Source organism: Spermophilus citellus, assembly GCF_964194105.1.
Source record: "Spermophilus citellus genome assembly, chromosome: 8".
NCBI lineage: Eukaryota > Metazoa > Chordata > Mammalia > Rodentia > Sciuridae > Spermophilus > Spermophilus citellus.
This window is the reverse complement of record NC_138189.1, coordinates 34367290-34393046: the sequence shown is the minus strand read 5'-3', so window position 1 is coordinate 34393046 and position 25757 is coordinate 34367290. Positions and strand designations below refer to the sequence as shown.

Here is a 25757-nt window from a genome sequence, read left to right as displayed (position 1 = left end):
AAAATTAACTTAGCACATAGCACAACTAGCAAAGCCTGTGGTGAGGTGGTGTACACGTGTCCATATGGTCCACCCCCACCTTCCCAAACCCTACACAAGCATTCCTTAAGTTTGGAGGCTAGATAGCAGGGACTGTGTGCTTAAAATCTGTGACTCTCTAGAACATTGTAAAATGCTGTACAGACAGAATGCTCGCTGTTTGCTCCATGACTATATAGCCTGTTCCTTCTGGGATTTTTCAGGGTAAATAATTTCTAATTTACCCTGTAGGCTATGCAAAAACATATTCACCTGCCTCATCTGATTAGCAATCACTGGTCTCCACCCAGATTAACAGAAGCACCCAAGTGCCAGAGATATACAAAAATAATAATAATATAACATTAATTTTAAAACTGCATACATTCATTTTTATTTTTCCACAAGTTATTCAAAGGAAAATTTCAGTTTGTTTTATTTTTTAAAATCTTTCAAAGGAAATTATGTAAAATGAATAGAAGAATGTATAGAGGATACAGTTGGCATTGGGAGAAGAGCCTGAAATCCTTTTCACTTACATTACCCATCAGGTTCATCCAAAGGAAAGGCTGGGGGAAGCTCAGAGGCACCACCAAGAGCCACTAAAAAAGCATAAATTCTGAACCAGCCCCCTTGATGCCTCAGATGGACATATGAATCAGGGAGAGATGCTGGGAGCCAAAACAAGTGGACGAGCACTTGAACAAGCACTAGCCCTTGTTGATATCTTGCAAGGTCACACCCAAAGAGGCAGCACACAGGAGCCCTGTCTCAGCCTTGCAGGCTTGCCACTGGACAGATGGTTTGCTTCGTTTTATTCATTATATTCATTCTCTGAGTCTAACCCGGAGAATAAACACCATCAGGATCAAACATATGGCCAGATCTTTAGCTTAATTTTTGTTTATGGAGAGAGAAGTACCTTGGGCAGAGCTCAATCAAACCAGGAGTCCAAGGAGTGATTAAAAACAAAGCCAAACCACAGTGAGTGCATCCTGATCCTACCTGGGCATAAGCATGCCTGCGGCGTGGCTCAGAAGCTTTGCTCTCTCAAATCCCTGTGTGAGATGTTTGCTCAGCTGTAATTACATATAACATCATAGTAACAACCTTGATAGTTAGAGAAAAGGGGTCCTAAGGCCCAAAATCTCTCAGAAAAAAAAAATCCATGTATTTTCCATTTACTATTTTCCAGTCAAAAGATAAATGAAGGTTTTAAATATCTGATTCAAGATTAGGCATAAAATAGTAAAATATTTATTATATTTCTTTTAAACTTTTGAATTATCAATTTAAAATTGCTCCTCTTAATTCTTAATTTTCTTAAAGGAAATCTGGATTTGAAACTTTGCATGTAATCTATATGGTTAAGACATGTAATTTTAATTGGGCTCTACAAAAGATATATCACAAATGATTTCTTTTATTTCCATGTGTTTTCTTACGCATTTAATGTGTTTTCTTATATTGTGAGAGCCCTCTGGTGGCTGAGAAGACACTAAATCTCTAGGCTCATAAGAATATAAACAGAGTTTATTACCAACCAAAGCTTTTCTTTATGAAGATACTGATTTTAAGTTCTATTAAAAATGGATGCTTTTTAAAATTTCTATTGCAGGGCCAAGTGGTGCAAACCTGTAATCCCAACAACTCAGAAAGCTAAAGCAGAATGATTGCAAGTTCAAGGCCTATCTCAGCAACTTAGCAATGCCCTAAGCAACTTAGTGAGACCTCTCTCAAAATAAAATGGCTGGGGATGTAACTCAGTGGTAAAATACCCCTGAGTTCAATCCCTGGTACAAAAAAAAAAAATCTATGAACTTCCATTTACTTTATTTTTATTCATTAATTCATTTTTATTCATTTTTTAGGATTAAAAAGGACATTTTCAAATACTTACAGAATATTTAAATCCAAATAAGAAAACATTAAGTATACACAAATACATTTTCTCCTCAATCAGATTGAGAATGATTAATGACTTAGTAAGTTGAGATACAGGTAAATTGTAGGTAATTAAATTTGTGGTCAAGTTGCAATAGACACAACTGCTTTATACTTTTCTTAGTGTTTAGGTCCAGAGGACCAACTATAAGACTTAAATTTTGACTTATTATACAAATTTTAAAATAATGAACCTACTAGACAATTTACAAGTATCTGGCAGGTGAAACTAAGAATGGCAAATCTTGATCTAATATGATAAAAGATTTAAATCTTTGAAATGATATAGACAGAATATAGACTCTTTTTTATTAGTTTGTAATACAAAGTATGTGGAGGAAACTATTCCTTGAAATATTTAATGTCTGCACGCCTCAAAAGTTCTCTCTCTTTAATTGACTCTGAGTTTCAGGAGTGAAAATTGAATTGTACATAAAGAGGTTACTGCTATTGACTTTTCATGTCATTGAATTAACCGCAGCTTCCAAAATATGAGATAAGGAAATTGTAGCCATAGTATTTCTGCATTTCTTCTATGAGGGAAGACTTGAGGGAAAAGATGACAAATAAATCTGTGACACTGCAGGTAAAGATTTGATCAATGGACCCAAAGTATCACAAAATACTGTTTTTTATGCTGGAAAATTACTAAAGGAACAAAATGATGGTGTGCTGATAGTGGAAATTTGAAGGGAATCTGGTACTTTGATTAAAATCTACAAAACTGAGCTTTCAATGCCAAACTGTCCCAAAAACATTTCATGGGCTGATGAGGTATTAAAGCATTTAACTGAATTTGATCAATCAAAAGTATACAATCCTCCAACATGAAAAGGCTTCAGATCTGTGAGTTCCCATTTAACATTGGCAAAAACCAGGATTAGATAATATCAAAATCCTGCACTTTAGTAGATTGTTACAGGAATTGTGTGAGCACCCTTATGGTGTGATGTTAGTGTGCCTCTCATCAACACATGGGGTCTATTTCCATCTTGAATCTGGACTTCACTATGTGACCTGCTCTAATCAATGGGGAAAAGCAAATATGATACAAGCATCGTCTTGAAATGTGCTTGAGCATTGTGGTTTGCCTCTTTCAAACCCCTTAACCACAATTTAACATGTCCCAGACATTCTGCTCAAGAAGAGACTTGGAAAAAAACCTGAGGTGCCAATCTCAAGATATGTAAGCCACCAGCAGACTACAGAGAGCAGCCAAATTCCACCAACATTGCAACCTATGGAAACAATTGTTTTCAGCCACTAAGATTTGAGTAGTTTGTTATATAACAAAAACTAACAAATACATCTACATCTTAACACCCAAACCTTAACCATGGTTTGTTCCAGTCCATGCTACTTTTCTTTGGTGATGAAGATTGAGACATTAGCTTCCTGATCTAAGGAATGATACCAGCACCAGAAAGAAACTTGATCCTTGAGGACTTAATCATTACACAGTAACAACATACACATGAGAAAAAAACTTGGAAAAAAATGTAGTAAAATATATCCCCAAACCATGAAGATATGGAATCTATCTTGAAAAACAATCTATGTGAAATTTACATGAAAATTTTGACTTGTCCCAGATTCATCTGATCAAATATATGACATAGCTATTTAAAGTCAATCGGGGCTCCTTTATAGGAGGGATAGAAACCATTTTCAGGGAGATTGGCTCTGGATGCTATTAAAGACCAGAGTAGAGAATAATTAAGATGTGGAGGTTCAAAACACCATGGAGTTAGAGTTTAGGGAACCATGTAGAAAACATGTCAATATTCTTGTTAAAAAAAAAAAAGTTAGTTATTAGAACAAAGAAACACTTTCTATTTATATTGCTCCAGGAAAACGAATCGGGACCAATTCACAAGATTCACAACATGTGTCATCCATTCAAAATGACCAAGAGGCTGTTGTGATTTGAGTGTAATCTGAAGTCCCCTAAACGTCCAAATGTAAATTTTGTTTCCTGTGGTGATGGTACCGGGAGGTGCTGTGGATCTTTAAGAGGTGGAGGCTAGTCCTTAGGTAATGTGGGTATGCCTTCAAAGGGGATGATAGAACTGCAGTGTCTCCCAGCCCCTCTCTGTCCAGATTCAAGATATGACTGCTCTGCTCCCACATGCAATCTTGCCATGATGTGCCTCCATCTGCCACAATCACCAGAATTAAGCTGATGCTGATGCCATATATTCAAGCATTCAAAAGTATGAACTAAATAAATCTTTTCTCTTTAAAAGTTAGTGCCTCAGGCATTTCATCCTAGTTATGTGAAGCTAATTAATACAAAGAAATAGAAGTAGAAGAATGTGACTTATAATGAGGAAAAGTATCAATCAATTAAATCATACTAGAATTGGCACAGATATTAGAATTACTAGACAAGGGAGCATGTTTCTGCCCAGCCCCTTCTCTTGCTCTCTCTCTCTGCTTCCTGGCTGCCATGAGGTGAGCATCTCAATACCACAACATCCTCTCCACCATGATATTCTGTCTCACCACCAGCTGAAAGCAATGGAATGAGCTGACTGTGAACTGAAATCTCTGAAACTATGAGCCTAAATAAACTTTTCTTCCTTTGAACTGTTATTCTCAGATATTTTGTCATAGTGATGAAAATCAAGCTAACACAGTACTCCGTGGTATTTACCCAAAAGAGCTGAAAATTTACGTTTACAGTAACCTTTATATTCATTTTTTATTTACTAGAGATTTATTCATTATTACCAAATTGTAGAAGCAACCAAGATGCCCTTCAGTTGGAAAATGCACAAATAAACTTTGGCACATCTAGACAATAAAATATTTCTCAGCATTAAAAACAAATGAGCTATCCAGCCATGAAAAGACATGGAGGAAACTAAAATGCACATTACTTAATTTTAAAAAGCCAATCTAGAATCTATGTACTGTTTATTTCCACTTATACACCATTCTGGAAAAGGCAAAACTATGGAGACAGTAAAAAGATCAGTAGTTGCTTGTAGTGGAAGCATAATTTTTTCAGATAGTACATAATTTTTTTTAGTATAGTACCCCTAATGGTATTATAATGGTAAACACATGTTATTATAAGTTTTTAATGGCATATGCAATTTTTTTGCAGTGTTGGGGATCAAATCCAGGATCTTTTGCATGTTAGGTAGGTGTTCTACCCCCAAGCTATGCTCACAATCCTTATCACTATAAGTTTATCCAAATTCTTAGAATGTACAATGTCAAAAGTAAACTTTCAGATAAACTATGGTGTTTGGATAATAATGATAAGTCAATGTAGGTTCATCAGTGTAACAGATGTATCATTTGTTGGGGGATGTGGATGATGGAGGGAAGCTGTACATGTGATCCAAGTTATATGGGAAATCTCTATAACTTCTGCTCAATTTTACTATGAACCTAAAATTACTCCTTTAAAAAATTGAGTCTATTTTTAAAAATTGTACTTATAAAGATAAAATTACCATGTCTGAGATAAAAAATAATATACTGCTGGAATTCATAAAATATTAGACATTATGGAAGATAAGATCAGGGACTGAGGAGATATAGCAATAGAAACTACACAGAATGAAATGAATTGTGCTATGGAACAAACTCCAGCAGCCTAATCCTCATATAAATGGAGCCCTTGAGGAAGAAGAGAAAAAGGAGGAGTTGAAAAAAATAATAGCTGAAAAGTTTCCAAATTTGACCAAAAAAAAAAAAAAACAAAGATAATATTCAAGAATCCTGTGAAATTTAGGCACACCAAAACAAAATTGTTTTAAAACATATGGTAATCAAGTAGGTCTGTTTACACCAGCATCATCAAAAAGAGGTGGGGAGTATGTTATACCACAATGTTATGAGATCACCATGTGATAGAACATTTTTAGATTCCTTATAACCTTATGGGACCACCATGGTATATGTGGTCTGTCCTTAAACATCATTAAGTGGCACATGACTGTACATTCTGAATGAAGTAGTAGGTTCATGAGTATACACATTTGTCAAAACTTGTTGAATTATATACTTTTTGTTGTTGGAGACAGGGTCTCACTATATTTCCCAGGCTAGTCTCAAACTCCTCTTCTCAGGTGATCCTCCTGCCTTAGCTCCAGTGTGAGGACTATAGGTGTTGCCACTAGACAAGACTGGATTATGTCCTTGAATGGGCACAAGTCTACCCCAATAAAGTTGCTTTTAAAATAATAAATGAAAACAGCATATCTGGCAGATGCTGTGATTTGGTTCACTCAATAATCAATCCAATTTTGTTCCAGAAGTTCTTATTGTACTTCAGAGGCTAGAAAACCAAAAAGCACATTTTCCATATTCCCTCATGTTAAGAATGGAGCTTATTTAGTAAACACAGATCAAATAAACTTACTGAAAACTATATTTAGGAATAGAGTTGAGCATTGGGAAGGGCAGAGAACAAATAGCCCTTTCTGCTGGTGTGAGTCAGCCAAGGCAGTGAGTCTCTGGAGCTGGTCCATGCTTCTTGATGGAGGCAGGAGCTGCCTTGGGGACCCATCTCAGCTGAAAAGTTTTGTGAGTAGTCCTTAGAAATGGGCCTAGACTCTATTTCTAGTCCATAAATTAGTTATGCTCAATAATAATTACCTTCTTTCTTCAATGGAACAATACAGTTAAATAGATGGGGAAATATCACAGTCACAATATCAGCTAGTATAAGACACTTATCAATGGTCCTTCTATGACTCACTGATACCAGACACTCCACTTAAGTACTTTCTGTTTATAGCTCCATCCAATGAAGTTTTCGTGGATTTCCATTGTAGACTTCTGTGGTTGGTCCAGACACATCATCATTTCTGACCTATTTCCTAATACAATTTCTAAGAACTTCTGTCTAAACTATTGGATCTTTTTGTGGAAATATTTTTCCGATGCCAAAACTACAGAACAGTGACTCCAAGCCCATTCCAACCTGAATTCCTCTCTCCCCACATTGCAGCATTTCAAGGCAGTGTTGATTTGTCTTCTAAAGCAATTCCTTTCCTTTGACTGTTCCCATCTTTAGTTTTAAGTTTGGTGGAGGATGGGAGTCAGGAAAAAGAACTTCCTTCCTTGTCAGTTCTTCTGTTCTTTCTCATTGAACTCCTTGTCTTCACTTGGAGGAAGATAACTGGCTTCCTCCAGCGCCAGACTCCTGGGGTGGGTAGCAAGAACAGTAGGACAGTGAAGGAGGTGCAAAATGTTCTCCTGCTGTCCCAATCCCCTCCAGGTGTCCTTGCCTCTGCTTCCAGGTGCCGCTCATTCTATCTCTATCTATTCACTTCATTTTCTAAAGAAAACTCTTGTCTAGATGATTCACACATCTTGAGTTTTCTCACCCACCTAAATGTAAACTCAATCGAATAGCTTCACGTGACTGTTGAAAACATCACAAATGTTAGGGAAATTACCAACATCACTTTAGTTTCCTGAAAGCCATGTTTCACCACATGCCAAAACCCAGCAGAGGGCATCCTTCCATTTCAGATGCATGAGCAGCAGGAAAAAGGCTCCACAATGCCAGCACTGGATTCCTTGACAACTGAACGCTGGGATTTCAATAATGGGGCTGTTGTAGTTGAAGGGGAGGTATGTTTTATAAGTCATTTTTTATTATGTAAGTTATCATTTGCCATTTTGAATTGTAGGTTTAGCAGTAACACAAAACTAAAAGGAGAAAAACAAAAACAAAAACAAAAAACAAACATCTGTTTCTGGACTCTTTTCCAGGCTTGGAGCATTGGATTCAAATTGCATTATCAGGGAGTTTGCACCTGCATGACACTTTCACCCTAAGTTTACTAAGTGTGCAAATAAAGTGATCACAGAGAAAAGGCAATTGAGAGGGGGACATGTGCCCGACCTCATTGGTCCACTGCACTTTTCCATCCCCCCAGCTGAAAGAGCAGGACAGGCATTACAGCCTATTACAGTGCCTCAGAAGAAGGAAGGAAGGAAGTCTGAGGTTTCTGGATGGGAACAGGCATGGTCAAGAGCAGTCTATAGGGTGGGGTCAACCTGTGTGTGAGGTTTCGTACAAATCCAATGAGAAACATCTTTTCTTGTCAGAATTTTTCCTGAGTTGAAAGATGAATGCCTACAGCCCTGGTAAGTTATATTCTCCCTGATGTGATTGAGTTTATCAGATCCTTTCTTTATGGATGAAAGTCAGGAGGGGGAGGAAAGAACATGAGAAAGCAATGCAGCATAATTCACCCATCCTGTCAACCCAGCCTTATTTGGGCACCCAATTAGTGCCTAGCCTGCTGGAAGCATTAAGGCAGAATCATCAAAGAGTCAAAAACCCTTTTCCTCCAGATGATGTTCCAGAAAGCAGAGGTTTGGAATGTCAAATCTAACATTGTGTCATGGCCCTGCCTCTTGGCCAGCTTTGTCACTTGAAGCAGAGGAATTAATCTTTTCTTTTGCAAAACAAGGATAATCATTAGTGTTTCTTGAAAACCCAATTACTTAGGCATAGAAACTAAGTACATATATGTATTATTTCATAAAATCCTTACCATCAGCCTGTGAGATAAGCTCTATTATTATTCTCATTTTGTAAATGAGGAAACCAACAAGCGTCACAAGTTAAAGATCAGAACAGGAATTTTAATAAGGCTGCCTACCCAATACCAGTGTTCCCCTCTTAACCAGTGTGCTGTCCAAGTTATCATGAGGATTAGATAAGATGACTGGTGGAAACATGAGGGCACAGTATAGTGTTATTATTATTACTATCATTAGTTTTTATCACTATTATTATGGTTTTCTGGAGCTTAAGGGTATATATTGAAATACACTAAAAACAGGATCAATGCTTCAGATCAAAATTCCTCTACTCCAAAATGTAGCTGATGCCCTTTGGTTAAAATAAGAGTACATAATGTCCTTACTATGGAATTACAACTGCTTGGTATTTATCTTTCCATTAGATGATAGGCTGCCTCTAACAGGTATGGCTGTAGATGAGATATGAGAATACACATTCCCTGAAACAGCACACAATCCTCTCCTGCTCTGGATTTCTCCATCTTCTCTGGAAAGCTAAAGGTTAAAGTCAGAAGCTAGACAAAACCAAGGTGCAAGTACCCTTCACAGTCTCCGTTCTATGATAAAGCATTATGTCGTCTGCTGCTGCATTGAGAAATGGGTGCTGGTGTCCCTTGGTGCTGTCTCCTTTTCCAGACCGCACTTCCCCAAGCCCTTGCCTTGGGCTTCTTACCCAAGCATGCTCACAGACCAATGGGGGTCAATTACACTTAACAGTATTATTCAAAGAGAAATAAATTGGATATATTCTGTTGCCTGCTCTGAGAGTTCTCTCTGCTTACTTCAAGCCTGAATTTATGTTTCACACTGCACTACAAAAACCAAGAATAATTTTAATTATTTATTATTTCAATAATAATTTATTTAAAAAATTATTATTTTGATAATAAACAAGCAGATAAAATTCAGATCCCAGGCCCCATTTCCTATCTATCTCATTTCAAGATTGTCATCTCAGGTTCATTGGGTAAGAAACTGGGTGTTTGATAATAGGGTATTAAGAGAACACAAATGTATAAGCCTCTCATTTTTCTGATTTGTAATGAAAGAAAAGGTAGTTTTATCCCACGTCAATCTTCACATTGCAAAATTCAAGTAACCTGAACATTTTAAAAATGTATTTAAAAAATGCAGTTTCATGCTGATTGTATGTCACTGTACTTTTGTAAGGCTGAACATGGTAACAGCACATCATTTAGGACAGACATAAATGCTTCAATCCCTTTGGTTAGAGCTTCAAAAAATATCACATGTCCCGGTAGTTATGTTGCAAGTCATCTTGTTAGATAAGCTTACATATTTCTCTCAACACTGTTTGGGGTCTATGACAAAGGATCTCTTCCTTGGCTGAGTACTTACCCCGAGATAATTGCCATCAATGAACACCACAGGGAGGGACGGAGCTTCCGAAACTCGCCGGCACCTTTCATCTAACTCTTTTCCATATTCACCATTCAGAGCTATGTTTTTCTCTTCAAATTTTACTCGATGGTTTTGGAATATCTTTCTAACCAGTTCACATCTCTCGAAGGTTGTCCTCACCACTCGAAGACAAGTGGTATAAATCACTATGCGGTCAAATTCTAGGTCAGTTGATGGTTGCTGAAGGGGAAAAAATTGCAGTGTAAACACATTTCTTTTACTTTCCCACATCTTATTATCATCAGACAATTAGCAAGTATGTTATACAAAGAACATGCAATAAAAGTTTAATGGGTACCTTATTTATAAAGACTTGTTTTTTCTAAGTTAGAATATTTGTAATTGATACAGGACTTCTAATACCATTTAAATGACACAATATAATTTCTTTCCTTTCAAGTAATGTCCTATCTGAAGATTGGCAAAGTCTCAAACAAGATGCAACATGGTGAAATAAGGAATAGCTGAATTATTTCTGATGTTTTCTAGCAATTTCTATATCTGTGCCTTAAACACAAAGTATACTGAATAGAAAAGTTTAGAAGTTTTAACCAGTTGGAAATTCTTTTACATATCAACTTAGTGAATTTTCATTGTCTTTTGAGCCAGACTTTCCTGGGAATAATAAGAACTCCCTCATAAGGTAAGGTAGCACAGTACAGGTAAATGTGCTCTATTGAGTGTCGGGGCTGCAAGGTGCAGTCTCTGCCATAAGGAATGGACCAGAAAGGGAGTGCACAGAAGCCAACAGAAGTGAACCCAGAGTTGCAGCCAGGTACCTAAACAAAACAAACAAAAAAGAATTCAGACATCAAGGAAGTGGAGGAAAGCAACATTCAAAACTAAGGCAAATAGTGCTGTATGGGAGAACCTCTGTTTCCCGCTAAATCAGGAATCGGTTACTGCTGGCCTGGGAAACTCCACAGCACTGCTAGAGTGAGCTACGGGGCCATACTGGGGCAATGCCAGCAGGAAAGCTCCTCTGTGTCCTTATCACAGGCTTACTGAAAGAGACTGAATAGGACATAACTATACCCTGAAGCCAAGAAATTCTTGAGAATTCACAGGGCTGTGGTTGTTAAAAATGTAGCCTTACAGTGTGTCATAACTATGCTGTATATCAAAGTAATTTTTTTAAAGTTTCCATCCTAAACCTCAAATCATGTAATTAAAAATGTGCCTGTTTGTTTGTGACCTAATTATGATTCTTTTATTAATAAAAGGTAACGGGAAAACACCCTTTATTAGGCTGATGGCCAGACCTACATTTAATTTTCCTGCATTCTATGAGAAGTATTGTACCAGAGTATTAAAAGATATGTAATATTTTATTGATAAGTCTGTTCTTCAAAAGGAATGCATTTTAGGATATCATCATTTTGATGTGAATCGTGTAAATGTTGATAATATGCTGTTTATTATACATTTAGTGTTTCAAGATATTCACTGAATTGCCTTTTTGCCCATGTATATTATGCAGTCTATTTGGAATTTTATTTTAAATAATGACATTAAAAGAGTAGTTTATGTAGAGAAATACTATTGAATGTTAATTGTCTATCCAGCTGTATTTATGGGTGTTAATTCAACTGCTTTGCTGGTTGCAAAGACAGATTATCAAAGTAAAGTGTATTTGTAAACTGTATGGAAATAAAAATTAGTAATAAAACCATTTTCTTAAAAAAAATAAGAAAAATATAGCCATGTAATTTGCGATATTCCCATGAAGTCAAAACCTAGATCAGAAATCATTTCACACAGCTAAATACCAAACCAGCCACATTAATCATCACCACTTTATATTTAAAGAAATCAGATCATCTGCTAAGATACAAATGCATGGAACTAAGAACATCTAATGTTATGAAGATGTCAATACAATGATCTCCAATTTGTGGAGAAAAAAGGACAGTTTTTTTTCCCCATACGGGCCACCAAATGCCATAGTCTGGGCACAAAAATAACTGAGCCGCCACAAAGCCTTGTAGGTTCAAACAGCAACTCTTTATTCCCGAACTCTCACCAGCACTCTACACACACTTCCCGGGAAAACACTCTCTCCACCAGGCTCTGCGCACCGATTCTCTCTGAGAGAACTCAATGGGAACTCCAAAATAGTGGGTGCATGAGGCAGCAGGATCCGCCCTAATCCCGGAGTCGCCCTATTCCTGGAGCAGGGTCACCTTTCAACCATTCCCTCTAGCAAAATACCAGGCGTCATTCCGACTAAACTGTGGCTCTCAATATCCTAACAATAAAATTTATTCAAGATGTAAGAATCATCCCAGGACCAGATGGGTATACAGCGGAGTTTTACAAAACCTTTAAAGAAGAATTAATACCAATACTTTTCAAGTTATTTCAGGAAATAGAAAAACAGGGAGCTCTGCCAAATTCATTCTATGAGGCCAACATCACCCTGATTCCAAAACCAGACAAAGACACCTCAAAGAAAGAAAACTACAGACCAATATCTCTGATGAACCTAGATGCAAAAATCCTCAATAAAATTCTGGCGAATTGGATACAAAGGCACATCAAAAAAATTGTGCACCATGATCAAGTAGGATTCATCCCTGGGATGCAAGGATGGTTCAATATATGGAAATCAACAAATGTTATTCACCACATCAATAGACTTAAAGATAAGAACCATATGATCATCTCAATAGACCCAGAAAAAGCATTCGACAAAGTACAGCATCCCTTTATGTTCAAAACACTAGAAAAACTAGGGATAACAGGAACTTACCTTGACATTGTAAAAGCTATCTATGCCAAGCCTCAGGCTAGCATCATTCTCAATGGAGAAAAATTGAAGGCATTCCCCTTAAAATCTGGAACAAGACAGGGATGCCCTCTATCACCACTTCTATTCAATATAGTTCTCGAAACACTGGTCAGAGCAATTAGATGAAAGAAATTAAGGGCATAGAAATAGGAAAAGAAGAACTTAAATTATCACTATTTGCAGATGACATGATTCTATACCTAGAAGACCCAAAAGGGTCTACAAAAAACTACTAGAACTAATAAATGAATTCAGCAAAGTGGCAGTATATAAAATCAACACGCATAAATCAAAGGCATTTCTGTATATCAGTGACAAAACTTCTGAAATGGAAATGAGGAAAAACACTTCATTCACAATATCCTCAAAGAAAATAAGATACTTGGGAATCAACCTAACAAAAGAGGTGAAAGATTTATACAATGAAAACTACAGAACCCTAAAGAGAGAGATAGAAGAAGATCTCAGAAGATGGGAAAATGTACCCTGTTCATGGATAGGCAGAACTAACATCATCAAAATGGCGATATTACCAAAAGTTCTCTATAGGTTTAATGCAATCCCAAACAAAATCCCAATAGCATTTCTTGTAGAAATAGATAAAGCAATCATGGAATTCATATGGAAAAATAAAAGACCCAGAATAGCAAAAGCAATTCTAAGCAGGAAGCATGAATCAGGCGGTATAGCGATACCAGATTTCAAACTATATTACAGAGCAATAGTAACAAAAACAGCATGGTACTGGTACCAAAACAGGCGGGTGGACCAATGGTACAGAATAGAGGACACAGAGACTAATCCACAAAGCTACAACTATCTTATATTGATAAAGGAGCTAAAAGCATGCAATGGAGGAAGGATAGCATCTTCAACAAATGGTGCTGGGAAAACTGGAAAATCCGTATGCAACAAAATGAAACTGATGAAACTGAATCCCCTCCTCTCGCCATGCACAAAACTTAACTCAAAGTGGATCAAGGAGCTAGATATCAAATCAGAGACTCTGCATCTGATAGAAGAAAAAGTTGGCTCCGATCTACATATTGTGGGGTCGGGCTCCAAATTCCTTAATAGGACACCCATAGCACAAGAGTTAATAACAAGAATCAACAAATGGGACTTACTTAAACTGAAAAGTTTTTTCTCAGCAAGAGAAATAATAAGAGAGGTAAATAGGGAGCCTACATCCTGGGAACAAATTTTTACCCCTCACACTTCAGATAGAGCCCTAATATCCAGAGTATACAAAGAACTCAAAAAATTAAACAGTAAGAAAACAAATAACCCAATCAACAAATGGGCCAAAGACCTGAACAGACACTTCTCAGAGGAGGACATACAATCAATCAACAAGTACATGAAAAAATGCTCACCATCTCTAGCAGTCAGAGAAATGCAAATCAAAACCACCCTAAGATACCATCTCACTCCAGTAAGATTGGCAGCCATTAGGAAGTCAAACAACAACAAGTGCTGGCGAGGATGTGGGGAAAAGGGTACTCTTGCACATTGCTGGTGGGGCTGCAAACTGGTGCGGCCAATTTGGAAAGCAGTATGGAGATTCCTGGGAAAGCTGGGAATGGAACCACCATTTGACCCTGCTATTGCCCTTCTTGGAGTATTCCCTGAAGACCTTAAAAGAGCGTACTACAGGGATACTGCCACATCGATGTTCATAGCAGCACAATTCACAATTGGTAGACTGTGGAACCAACCCAGATGCCCTTCAATAGATGAATGGATAAAAAAAAATGTGGCAGTTATACACCTTGGAATATTACGCAGCACTAAAAAATGACAAAATCATGGAATTTGCAGGGAAATGGATGGCACTAGAGCAGATTATGCTAAGTGAAGCTAGCCAATCGCTAAAAAACAAATACCAAATGTCTTCTTTGATATAATGAGAACAACTAAGAACAGAGCAGCGAGGAAGAGCAGGAAGAAAAGATCAACATTAAACAGATACATTAGGTGGGAGGGAAAGGGAGAGAAAAGGGTAATTGCATGGTAATGGAGGGAGACCCTCATTGTTATACAAAATTACACATAAGAGGTTGTGAGGGGAACAGGAAAATAAACAAGGAGAGAAATGAATTACAATAGATGGGGTAGAGAGAGAAGATGGGAGGGGAGGGGTGGGGGGATGGTAGAGGATAGGAAAGGTAGCAGAATACAACAGTTACTAATAGGGCATTATGTAAAAATGTGGATGTGTAACCGATGTGATTCTGCAATCTGTATTTGGGGTAAAATTGGGAGTTCATAACCAACTTGAATCTAATGTATGAAATATGATATGTCAAGAGCTTTGTAATGTTTTGAAAAACCAATAAAAAAAGAATTTCACCTATAACTGTCTGGAAAGACAAATCAAGGAAAGAAAATTACAGACCAATATCTCTGATGAACAAAGATGCAAAAAAAAAAAAAAGATGTAAGAATCATTTCTTCCCTCAATAGAATATAAATGTTAAGTTGAAAATCAGAGACCTGTAGGGGCTAAACAGGTGTCACAAATACAAAAGCAGGTCAGGACTAATAGAAAAATTAGTGACAGATGGAAAAATGGTATTCATAAGAGACAAACTTTACACAGCTTCAGGCAATTTTTGGCTTGCATACGTGTGACCCCCATGTGGTTAGACATGATTTATTTTATATAGAAATTAAAATCTAGATTTCTGTAGCAAATTTTCTGATTTCTGAATGGTTGTGTCTAATTAAAAATGTTTTAAAAGACCAATTGGACCAATACATGTGAAGTTGTCCTCTTTTCCATTTCTATAACAAAATACCTGAGATAATCAACTTATGAAAGAGAAAAGGGTTATTTTGGCTAACAATTTTGGAGGTTTCAGTTCATGATTGTATGGCCCCATTTATTTGAGTATGTGGCAAAGCAACAGATCATGGCAGAAGTATGTAGTGGAGGAAAACTCACTTCTTGGCCACGAAGCAAAAGACAGCAAGAAGGACACGCTCCCAATGACCTCAAGACCTCTCATCAGGCCCTACTTTTAAAGATTTTACCACCTCTCTCTAGTGCCACCTTGGAGAATGAAACTTTAACACATGGGCCTTGGATTACATTCTGGATCCAAACTATAGCATGGCATAAACTGCCAATCTATTTCCACTAGAGAGCCTGGGCTTGAAAATCAGATAAACCTAGGCTCTGTCCCCAGCCATCTGTTCTTCTAAAGAAGCAGCACAGGAACTAAAGGAAGCACTTGAACTACTGAGCCTCAGCTTCCTCATTTGAAAATGTGATAATAACAAAAGCTACCTAACAGAGTTTCTGAGAAGACTGAGTAAGAGAGACTATGAAAACAGCTATTGTAGGGGCTTGAAAGATGGTGCTGCTCAATACGGAAAAATACTAAAACTTCACACCATGAGATTTTGCAGTTCAAACTTGAACAAAAATAAGTCTGTGGAAAAGACCAAGATAACTGATAACACAAAGATGAATTCTTACTCTGCTTAGATTAAGAAGCACTAATTTTAAGAGGAAGCAACCAAACACCCCAGAGTCCCTGGCTCTTCTCCATGCTCACAGTCACAAGTAAGTGAGGCACTGGGCTCACTGGGGACCTGGCAGTTTGTGGAAGACCATGGGTGTTCTCCTTCATCGGATCCTGTTGAGATCGTTTTACTTCTTCTTCCTCTACAATTTACTTCTCCTTCAACTTCTTTTTTTTTTATTCTTACTTGAATGCTCTAGCTAGGACTTCCAGGAATGCTTGAGTAGAAATGGTGAGAGTGGACAATCTTGCCATGTCCTATCAGGCTTACCTATCAGGAGGCTAGCTGTGAGCTTCTCATGAGTGGCCTTTGTTATGGTGAAGAATTTTCTTTTTTAATTCTATTTTATTGAGATTCTTGTATCATGAAAGGACATTGAACTAGATGCATAACATTTTGAAGAACTATGTTATGATCACATAGCTTGAAAGACAAAATGGATTTATGTCCATTTAAAATAATGCCTATGGGCTAGGGTTGTGGCTCAGCAATAGAGCGCTCACCTAGCACATGCAAGACGCTAGGTTTGATCCTCAGCACCACATAAAAATAAATGAATAAAATAAAGGTATTGTGTCCAACTACAAGTAAAAACAATACTTAAGAAAACAAAATAAAATAATGCCTAGTCATTCATTCAGCAAATTTATTTGCTAAACTCAGTGCTGGGCAATAGCTATATAATAATGTACAAATAATACAGTTCCTTATCAACATGAAGCTCAGAGTATAAAATAATAAAAAACTGAACAATTACATAAGTATGGAATTATAAACTGTTAAGTACCATAAAAGAGATGTATAATTAGAACATTTTGCAGCAGTGGTGTCTCTTCTTAGAAGACAAGAAAGGGTTTTTTGACATTTGAGTTCAGATTTGAAGCACAGGAAAGAGTCACAGAAATTAACTAGAGACCATGAGAAGAAGGTGGCTTCTCTGAAATTCTTTAAAGGTCATTTTCTGAAACACAGAGAGGAAAAAAAAAAAGAAAAAAAATGTACTAAATTAGCCTAGACAGATATGCAGGGTTGTATTTTATCGAGACTTTAAAGATCTAGAACAATGGGAAATTCCTAAAGGTTTCTATGAAGGATGGCAGAGGCTGCACTGAATGAAGTTTACATTTCAAAAAAGATGAATGGAGAAGGGACAGCATATGTAGTTGCAGACAGTGTGCACCGTAAAGCCCTAGATAGTGCTGGAAGAATCACAGTCTAAATAAATGATTTGTCCAGAGTTGTGAGTCCATATTTTTGTGCTACCATACTCAGTCTAATCGCTCACCCCCTTGCCTAAGAACCATATTGAATGTGGGGCAAAGGGAGCATAGAAAGTATGGCTGTGTATTAAATGGGGTATCCAATATAATGTCCTAAAAAAGAACTTATTGCACATTTTTTATATGGTGTGAAGTAGGTTTTCCTAGAGATAGGGGTAGATCAGATGATTCCTCTAGATCTTTTCCAGTTTTATAATATGAATTTTAAAAGATATTGTCTTGGGAGGAAAAAAAAATCCTCTTCTACATTTGTTCCATTTTCTTTCCCTCAACAGATTTGACAAAGCATCTGGCCAGAAATCTAAAAATAGCTTCTGGATGGCTCGCCTTTCCTCTTCTGGCTTCCTGAGGGTTACCATGGGAATCGTGTAATGAGGGGTGGAAGCAGGTGAGCAGCCAGAGAAGCAACTGGGATTGCAGCCTGCTGCTTCTCAGAGAGCCACCGAGAGGGTGATAAAGGCAGACCATTTCCTCTTCTTGGTTGATTAAAAATATGAATCAGGGATGCCTGGAAGCCTCACAACAACCTGCAGCAAACACACATGGATTAGGATGGAAATTGCTAAGAATGAGAATAAAGGTAACAAAAGCCGACCTATGTCCTCAGTCTGCCTTCACCCTGCAATGATGGCCCCTGTGAAACAGTAAGTCCTTCCGTCACCCAATCATCTTAGACAATTTTGAAGGCTTCGCCCCTACTGGAACTGCCCCTGGAATTCAGGCCAAGAATTAGTCCCCACACGTCCCTCACAGAGGAGCAGAGCAGAGCAGGTTCAGCTCCTCCACTGCAGCAAACCCAGCCGGTTATTCCCACTTCAGCTTGGTCCAGTTCTCCAGAAGAGGTCTCTGATATTTGCCCAAACATATCATTAAATCAAGGACTTAGAAATTCCCAGACATCTCCAGGAACTCTAATCTCAAAGGGAAAAAAATTTAATAAAATTTTTTTTAAGTTTTTGAATGTCAGTGGAAGACATAATGTTAATCCCTTTGCATTCATTTAATCCTCGCAATAACTTAGATGATGTTCCTGTCTTCATTAATAGATCTAAAAACCTGGGCTCAGAAATGAACCTTGACAAGGTGACAGTTAAATAAAGTAAGGCCAAGTTAGCAAACCCAGAAGCACACCCTCCCAAAGTCTGTGAGCTCCAAGCTGAGCCTCTGAACCCCCATTGTTCAGCTGTCAGCTCCCCACAGCAAAATTGTTTTTAATTTACACGCTGCAGGAGATGGAATCCATTGTCACAAGATAGAGATAAGGGCTGTGATATATAGAGGTTTGCCTTTTACTAAATTATGCTACCACATTTAACAGTAAGATACAACACACAAGGGGCACTTTAAACAATTTGTTTGTTTGTTGAGTTTCAAAAAACTCCTTTGAGATAGATAAGGTCCTCCTGAAGGCCAAAGAGGCAAAGTGATTGACTCAGAGTCTGACTCAGAATCATGTCAGAAAGCAATTGGGACCAGACCCAGATTTCCTGATTGCCAAGCAACAGGCCAACCTGGCTCCAGGCTACAATTTTAAGAACCAGGCCCACACCAGTGGATGCAGGGCCGTGGGCCCTTGCAAGGGTGGGCAGGGGATTTTTATATCTGTTGCTCTCTCTCCTTCTCCGTGCTACTCTGAACCCTGTAGCTAAATGTGTATCCTGAGTGCTTCTTGAAGTTCAATAGCTAAATAAACCTCTGCCCACCTTGCTCTCAAATCACTTTGAATTCCCATTCTTGAATGTAACATGATTTGAAAGCCCACTTCACTACTCAGGTTCCTTTCTTAGCTTATTTCCATTGCAACCATTTTTTTTTCATTCAGTCCTAAATGAGAACCATGATATTCTATGCTGCATGCCCCTTCCCACACTTGGAATGCAAAACATGTTTTATGTTTTAGGGTGGAAGTGTGAAGCTTTGGAGGGAACTTCACCGTATCTCTCCATAATAAGAAAGAAGTTTTAAAAATACTTACATTGTCATTTTTTGCATGATGACTGCATGTTCTAGATGCAGTTCTAGAGACTTCAAGTTGGACTTTACATGTTTTTTCTTTATTCCCATAAGCAATGAGTATTATGATACAGATTTTATAGATGAAAAAATGATGGTGCAGAAATAAACTTAGGGAACTTAGGGAAAAGCAACAGAGCCAGAATCCAAGCTCAGTCCTTGCTCTTTTCCCATGAAGATGCTCCATCACCCTATTATTGTCAATTATCACAGCTCACTGTTCTAGAACTGTGTGGCAAATTATATCATGAAAGGACTGTCACAGAAACAATCCTGGATGCCCCACTGCTTGTCCCTTTACTTCACTCCAATCTCTGGTTAAATGTCACCCTTCAGACAAATTTTCCCACAAATCCTATGGAAAATATCACCTCTGTACTCTTACCTAACTCTTTCCTTTAATGTACTCAGTGTTGTGGAACATTATATGGTGTTTGCTTATTGCTTCACTATCTATTCCTACTAATAAAATATAACCCCATTTAATCACCAACTTAGTTTTGTTCCCTAGAACTAAGAAAGCAGAATATAACATGGTACATAGTAGATGCTCAAGAAGTACCTTTTGGCCTTTTTTTCTTTAAGTCCAATTTTTCTTATCTTTAAAACAGGGATAATAATGTCTACTCCATGGAGATTGTGAAGATTAAATAATACAATGAATGAGGGTGAAAATCTTAACATGAACACTTATGCATAATAAATACTTGGAAAATGGTGTGTCATTGTTTTGTAAAATGTGACTGACACCTATCAGCACCAATACCATTATTTCTATAAACAAAAAGTTGAAACCTACAGACGTCATTCTCACAACCTTAGCAGCAAATTTAACCTCACAATTACACAGTGATCAAAAAATAAATGTTTTGAGGTTAACTGTCATTTATTTTTGTCTGGAATATGCCACCAATTCTAAGAATAAAAGTGATGGAGAAGAATATATTTAACAAATGTTATGAACATCTCTTCAGATCTCTCTTTTTCCGAGCTCACTGCCCTTTCTGACATGGAAGAAATGCAGGAGCATAATCTTTGCAAGCAAAGGTTTCTGTAGAGAGTTCTTTCTGTTTTGTTAACTTTCTAAAATCTTGCATATAAACAAATTTTGATTACATCCTTAGGAACTGTCTATTTGTCCAAAGCAATTACTGAATTAGCCCAGACACTAATTGAAAAGTCAATGAACCTAATGAATCCTCCACCTCTTATCCAAAAAATCAGTATGTGTGCGTGTGTGTTTCAGACAGTTAAACTGAAACAATGCTGCTTTTGTAGTTCATCTAAGTTCATGAAAATGAAGCTAGCCCCTTCACCCACCACAGAGAAGGTGGTCACGGGTCTACCAAGTCAGCATTAATCAGGCACAGGAAGGTTTCCAATAAAAATCTAGATTTTCATCTTTTTAAAACACAAAATATCTGACAAAACAAAAATGTAGTTTTTTATACATTCCTGCACAGAAGCAATAGCTGGAGTTTGGCATCAGCTACTCCCTTTAGATGACACATGTCCTTTAGTGCTGAATTTCATGTCACTTCCCTCTATCTGGACAATTTCACTCATTGACTTTGCATCACCCCTTCAGATGTGAACTACCAATTTGGAATCTGGGCTGGTTTGTTCACACAGACACTTATATGAAAAGAAACTGAGACCCACACAGTTTAATTACTTTAATCAAATATTTCTTTAGGAAGCAATATTTTTGCACAAAAACAAACAAACAAAAAAAAAAAAACCCAGCCATCAATCCATTGACACTTAGTGGCACTACAACTGTGATAGTTAATTTTATAATTTTATGTATCAATTCTACTGGACCAGAGGATGCCCAGATATCTGACTAAGCATTATTTCTGAGTTTGTCTCTGTGGGTGTTTCTGGAAGAGGTTAGCATTTGGATTGAAATTAGCACTTGAAAATAGATGGCTCCCCCCAATATAGGTGGGCACCATGTAATAATCTGTAGAGGGCCTGAAGAAACAGGAAGGCAGAGGTTAGTTTTTGTCTTTTCTTTTTACCTAACTGCTTGAGCTAAGTCACTGGTCTTCAGACATCAGTGCTTATTGTTCTTGGGTCTGCAGACCCAGACTTGAATCAATACCATTAACTCTCTGGCTATCAGGCCTTCCAACTACACCACTGGGTTCCTTGGGGTAACCTGCAATCTGAGGAGCATTGTACTTCTCAGGTTCCATAATCCCGTGAGCCAATACAATAAATCTCTTCCTAGATATAGAGATCTCTACAGGTATGCATAGATATAGATGTAGCTATGGACATACTTTGTACCTTGGCTATGTTTTCCCAGAAAAATTTGAGCAATATAGCTGCTATATGAATTTGGGGAACCTAGTTTACTTCTCTGGGATTTGGTTTTCTCTTCCCTAATATGCGAATAGCTATAATCTAGCTGTTATGGTTTGGATATGAGTTGTTACCCCAAAAGCTCTCATATTAATGCAGAAATCTTCAGAGGGAAAATGATTGGACTATGAAGCTATACCCTAAGCAGTCCACCCTAGTTTGAGTGGACTAACTCTGTGATAACAATAGGCAGGTGGAGTATGGCTGAAGGAGGTGACCGGTCACTAGGGATGTTCCCTGGAAGGATTCATCTTCCCTATGACCCTTTCCACCCTCCCCTCTTTCTGCTTTCTGACTCTACTCTGAGCAGTTTCTCTTTCACTGAACCCTCAAACCATGATACTTCACCACACCTTGGCTCACAGCAATGGAATCTGCAGAAATAAAAACCTAAAACCATGAGCCAAAATAAAATTTTCCTCCCCTTAGTTGCTCTTGTCAGGTATTTTGGTCACAGAGACAAAAAGCTAACTAACGAACTAGCCCATTATGTAGTTGTAGAATCACATATAAAATGCACCTGAAAACACATTGTTAATTATAGAACGTTGCAAGCTCACCAATGTCATTATTACTCAAAGTTCATGTATGGGAAAAGAGGGACTAGATCTAATTCAGAAATCTCTTCTAGAAACTATGCTCCTGCAAAAGTGTCTCTCTTATAACAAGAACGCTTTGACTTCTATAGAAATTGTCACAAACGTTATCTAATGGGATTTTAGATTTGCTCACCTCTGCAGACAAAAGAAAGATCAAGGTGAATGCCAAAACTACCATATTCAAGAGCATCCAATCCCAACATGATAGGCTTACAACATTAAAAAGCCAGGCAGAAAATGAATCGAGAACATTCTTCAAATGAAAATCTTTAAAAATATATTTTTAATCTCATCCTTTGAAATATTAAAATTGAAAATCCAAAAGAAAAAGGCCTAAAACATCGGACAATGAGTGGCCTCCGAATAAGTGGTTAGATAAGCACCATGCTGTCATTTGATAATGCCCTTCATCTTCTTTACAAAAACCCTCATGCTCTTTCTAAACAGAAAAGCTGTCCTTCTTTTCCATCTTCTCAAATGCATGCATATCATGAATAAATATCAAACAATAAAACCTTAAAATGTCCTCAATTTTCTACACCAAGGAAAATGTTTGAATTGTCAGCTAAATATAGCCAATCCCTTTCAGTGGATTTGGATGCAATAAGAATTTACCTTAGAGACTGAATTACCTGTACCAAATTTCAGCTTGAAGCTTTCATAAGTTCCAGAGTGACAGAGAGAAGTGATCTCAGTCTCTGAGGAATTCCCATAATAGACTGAGAACCAAGAGCGGCAAAGACAGAAAACTCAGAAGTTGAGAAAATTGGACCCAGCCGCAGGCACACTTCTCATCCCTGTCACCTCCTATTTTCCCAATCTGAGGTTAATCTGTCCCTCTGACTACCCTGTTGATCAGGGTTCCAGACTCACCTGACTCCTAATGCTGCACTTGGGCCATGGGTGGGGGTAATTGCTGAAGAACTCTGATGAGGAAATTAGAGGTTGATGTAAGAAGCTAAGATACACTTTATGGGTTATGAATCCTTTACCTCTATAAGTAAGGTAAGTTCTATTATTATGTTAACTGTACAAATTAAAAAACTGAGGCCCAGAGGAATATGTTTCTGGCCTAAAGTCAGGTTACTAGCAAATTATAAAGCTGGTATTTGATCTACATAAATCATAGAACTCTTGACTCCATCTATACCTCATGTCTTTTGGTAAATAAGAATTTAGAGCAACTGATTGCTTTAATTTCATACTCCTATTTTAACAAATTACCACCAACGCAGTGACTTAAAACAACAAACACATATTATCTTAGAATTCTGGAAGTCAGAAGTCCCAGCTAGGTTTCAGGAGGCAGAAGGTGTCAGCAGGGCTACAGTCCCTTCTAAGACTCAGGGGAGAAGCCATTACCTTGCCTTCCCAGCTCCCAGAGGCTACAGTATCCTTGGATCAAGTTCCCTTCCTCCATCTTCAAGGTTCTTGAGGATGAAGCACTACCTCCAGTCTCCCCTTCCTCTCTGCCTCTGAACTTCCCTGTCTCCCTTTTGTAAGAGATGTGTCCTGAAAGGATTCATCTTCCCTGAGGCCCTACTCTCCCTTCCCTGTCTCTGCTTTCTGATTCTGCCGTGAACTAAGCAGATTTTCCTCCATTGGGCCTTCCGGCTATGATGCTACATATACGTTGGGCTCATCCAATAATCCAGGATGATTTTCCCATCTCAATGTTTCTAGCTTATTTATATCTTCAAGTCCTTTTTACTGTAAGATATCTCATATTTATGAGTCTGGAGATTAGGAGACAGATATTGCAGGAAGGTAGGTAGCTATTTTTCAGTGGCCTACCACAAATAGATAAAGTATCAGATTCTAGCTACAGGAATGAAAGTTCTTCCAATTACATAAGTTTAAAACAGAAAGGAGACTTGAAAATTATCTAGTGCAACTCAAGCAAATGTATGACAATATTAAGCACACATTCAAACTTCTGGTTATTTGCCTAGATCTTCCTCCTTGTAATTTTCAAATTGCTTTAGAAACAGAACTGGAAGGTAATTCTAGTAAGGTGAGCATGAAACACATTGTTCTTTGAAAATCCTTGATAGAATCACTTGTGAATAGGATTTTTCTTTAAGTAGCTACTTAAAGAGTATTTAAAAATAGAAGCAAGTGGATTAAAGTGAGGGAGATGGTTTGCTTATTCTTTACCAATCTCATGTATCCATCTATCTTCTGTACTCTTTTGTATCTCTTACTTAGCAAAATGCTTTTCCTTCAATTGTCAAATAAGCCTTAGAAATTGCTATGAAAGCCAGATTCTAAGCATGACCAAATGAGGGAGGTGCTTTGTGTTACATGAAAAGGAAAACACAAGTGAAAATATTTGAAATTTCTGCATAAAGCCAGAGGTTTAAATAGTCTGTGAGTTCTACAAAGGAATCTAGGTAATTTCTTAGCTCAACTTCAAAGAGAACAAATAACTCTTAAGATTTCAAAACCAAGAAAATATTGCCTTTCCATTTCTTCTGAAAGATCCCCAAATTGGGTTGCATTAATAAAAGCACCTAAATTGTGAGAAACATAAAATTACACAACAGATGTGCAGAATAATGCTCAAAACATTAAACGTCATGTCTTTTCAAGTAAACACTACATCATTTGGAATGACCTATGCAATTCCGAAAAGGAATTTTAATGCTTATTATTCGTTGTAGATTCAAATGAGAAATGAATGCAGGTGTTTTTAAACAAGATTGATCACAGAGTCATTATCAGAAGGAAGAAAAGAGTTATTTCTGGAAATTTCCTTCATCCAAATCTGCTTGGTTTGTTATCAGAGCTCCATACTGGAGCTGATTATTAGGTTTTGGAGATTCAGCCAATAGGAAAGAGATCTAACTGAATTATTTAATAAAATAGTAAGTCTTGTTAAGTGGTAGATTTTATGTGAATAATTTTATCAATAACCCAGTTAAAACTGGAAAAATAAAAATTATTTATTGAGTGAATTCCAGGAATTATGTCTACTGAATGTATTTATTCTTGTTATAACCATACAACATATTATGTAATTGATGCTTTTATTCTTTTTTTCATTGACAATAAAAATGAGTCACAAGGAGATTTATAACTTTCTCAAGGTCACAAAATCTTGAAATTTTATACATATAAAATTTTATATATATAAAAACTGTGAACCCAATATATATATCCTCCCCCTTTCCTGGGTTTTCTCCTACAAATATGGCTGTTCCTTCTCCATGTTCCACAATGGTCACA

General features: G+C 37.4%; 1 protein-coding gene across 1 annotated transcript in view; it reads right to left on the bottom strand.

The window, feature by feature from the left end:
- The window catches only part of GRXCR1 (glutaredoxin and cysteine rich domain containing 1), a gene marked incomplete at both ends in the record, with an annotated part of 122796 nt that overhangs the window by 40108 nt on the left and 56931 nt on the right, over nucleotides 1-25757 (bottom strand). Inside the window, one exon of the mRNA XM_081303482.1 lies at nucleotides 9883-10125. Coding sequence (XP_081159608.1) covers nucleotides 9883-10125 — 243 coding nt within the window. The remainder of the gene's footprint in view (nucleotides 1-9882; nucleotides 10126-25757) is intronic.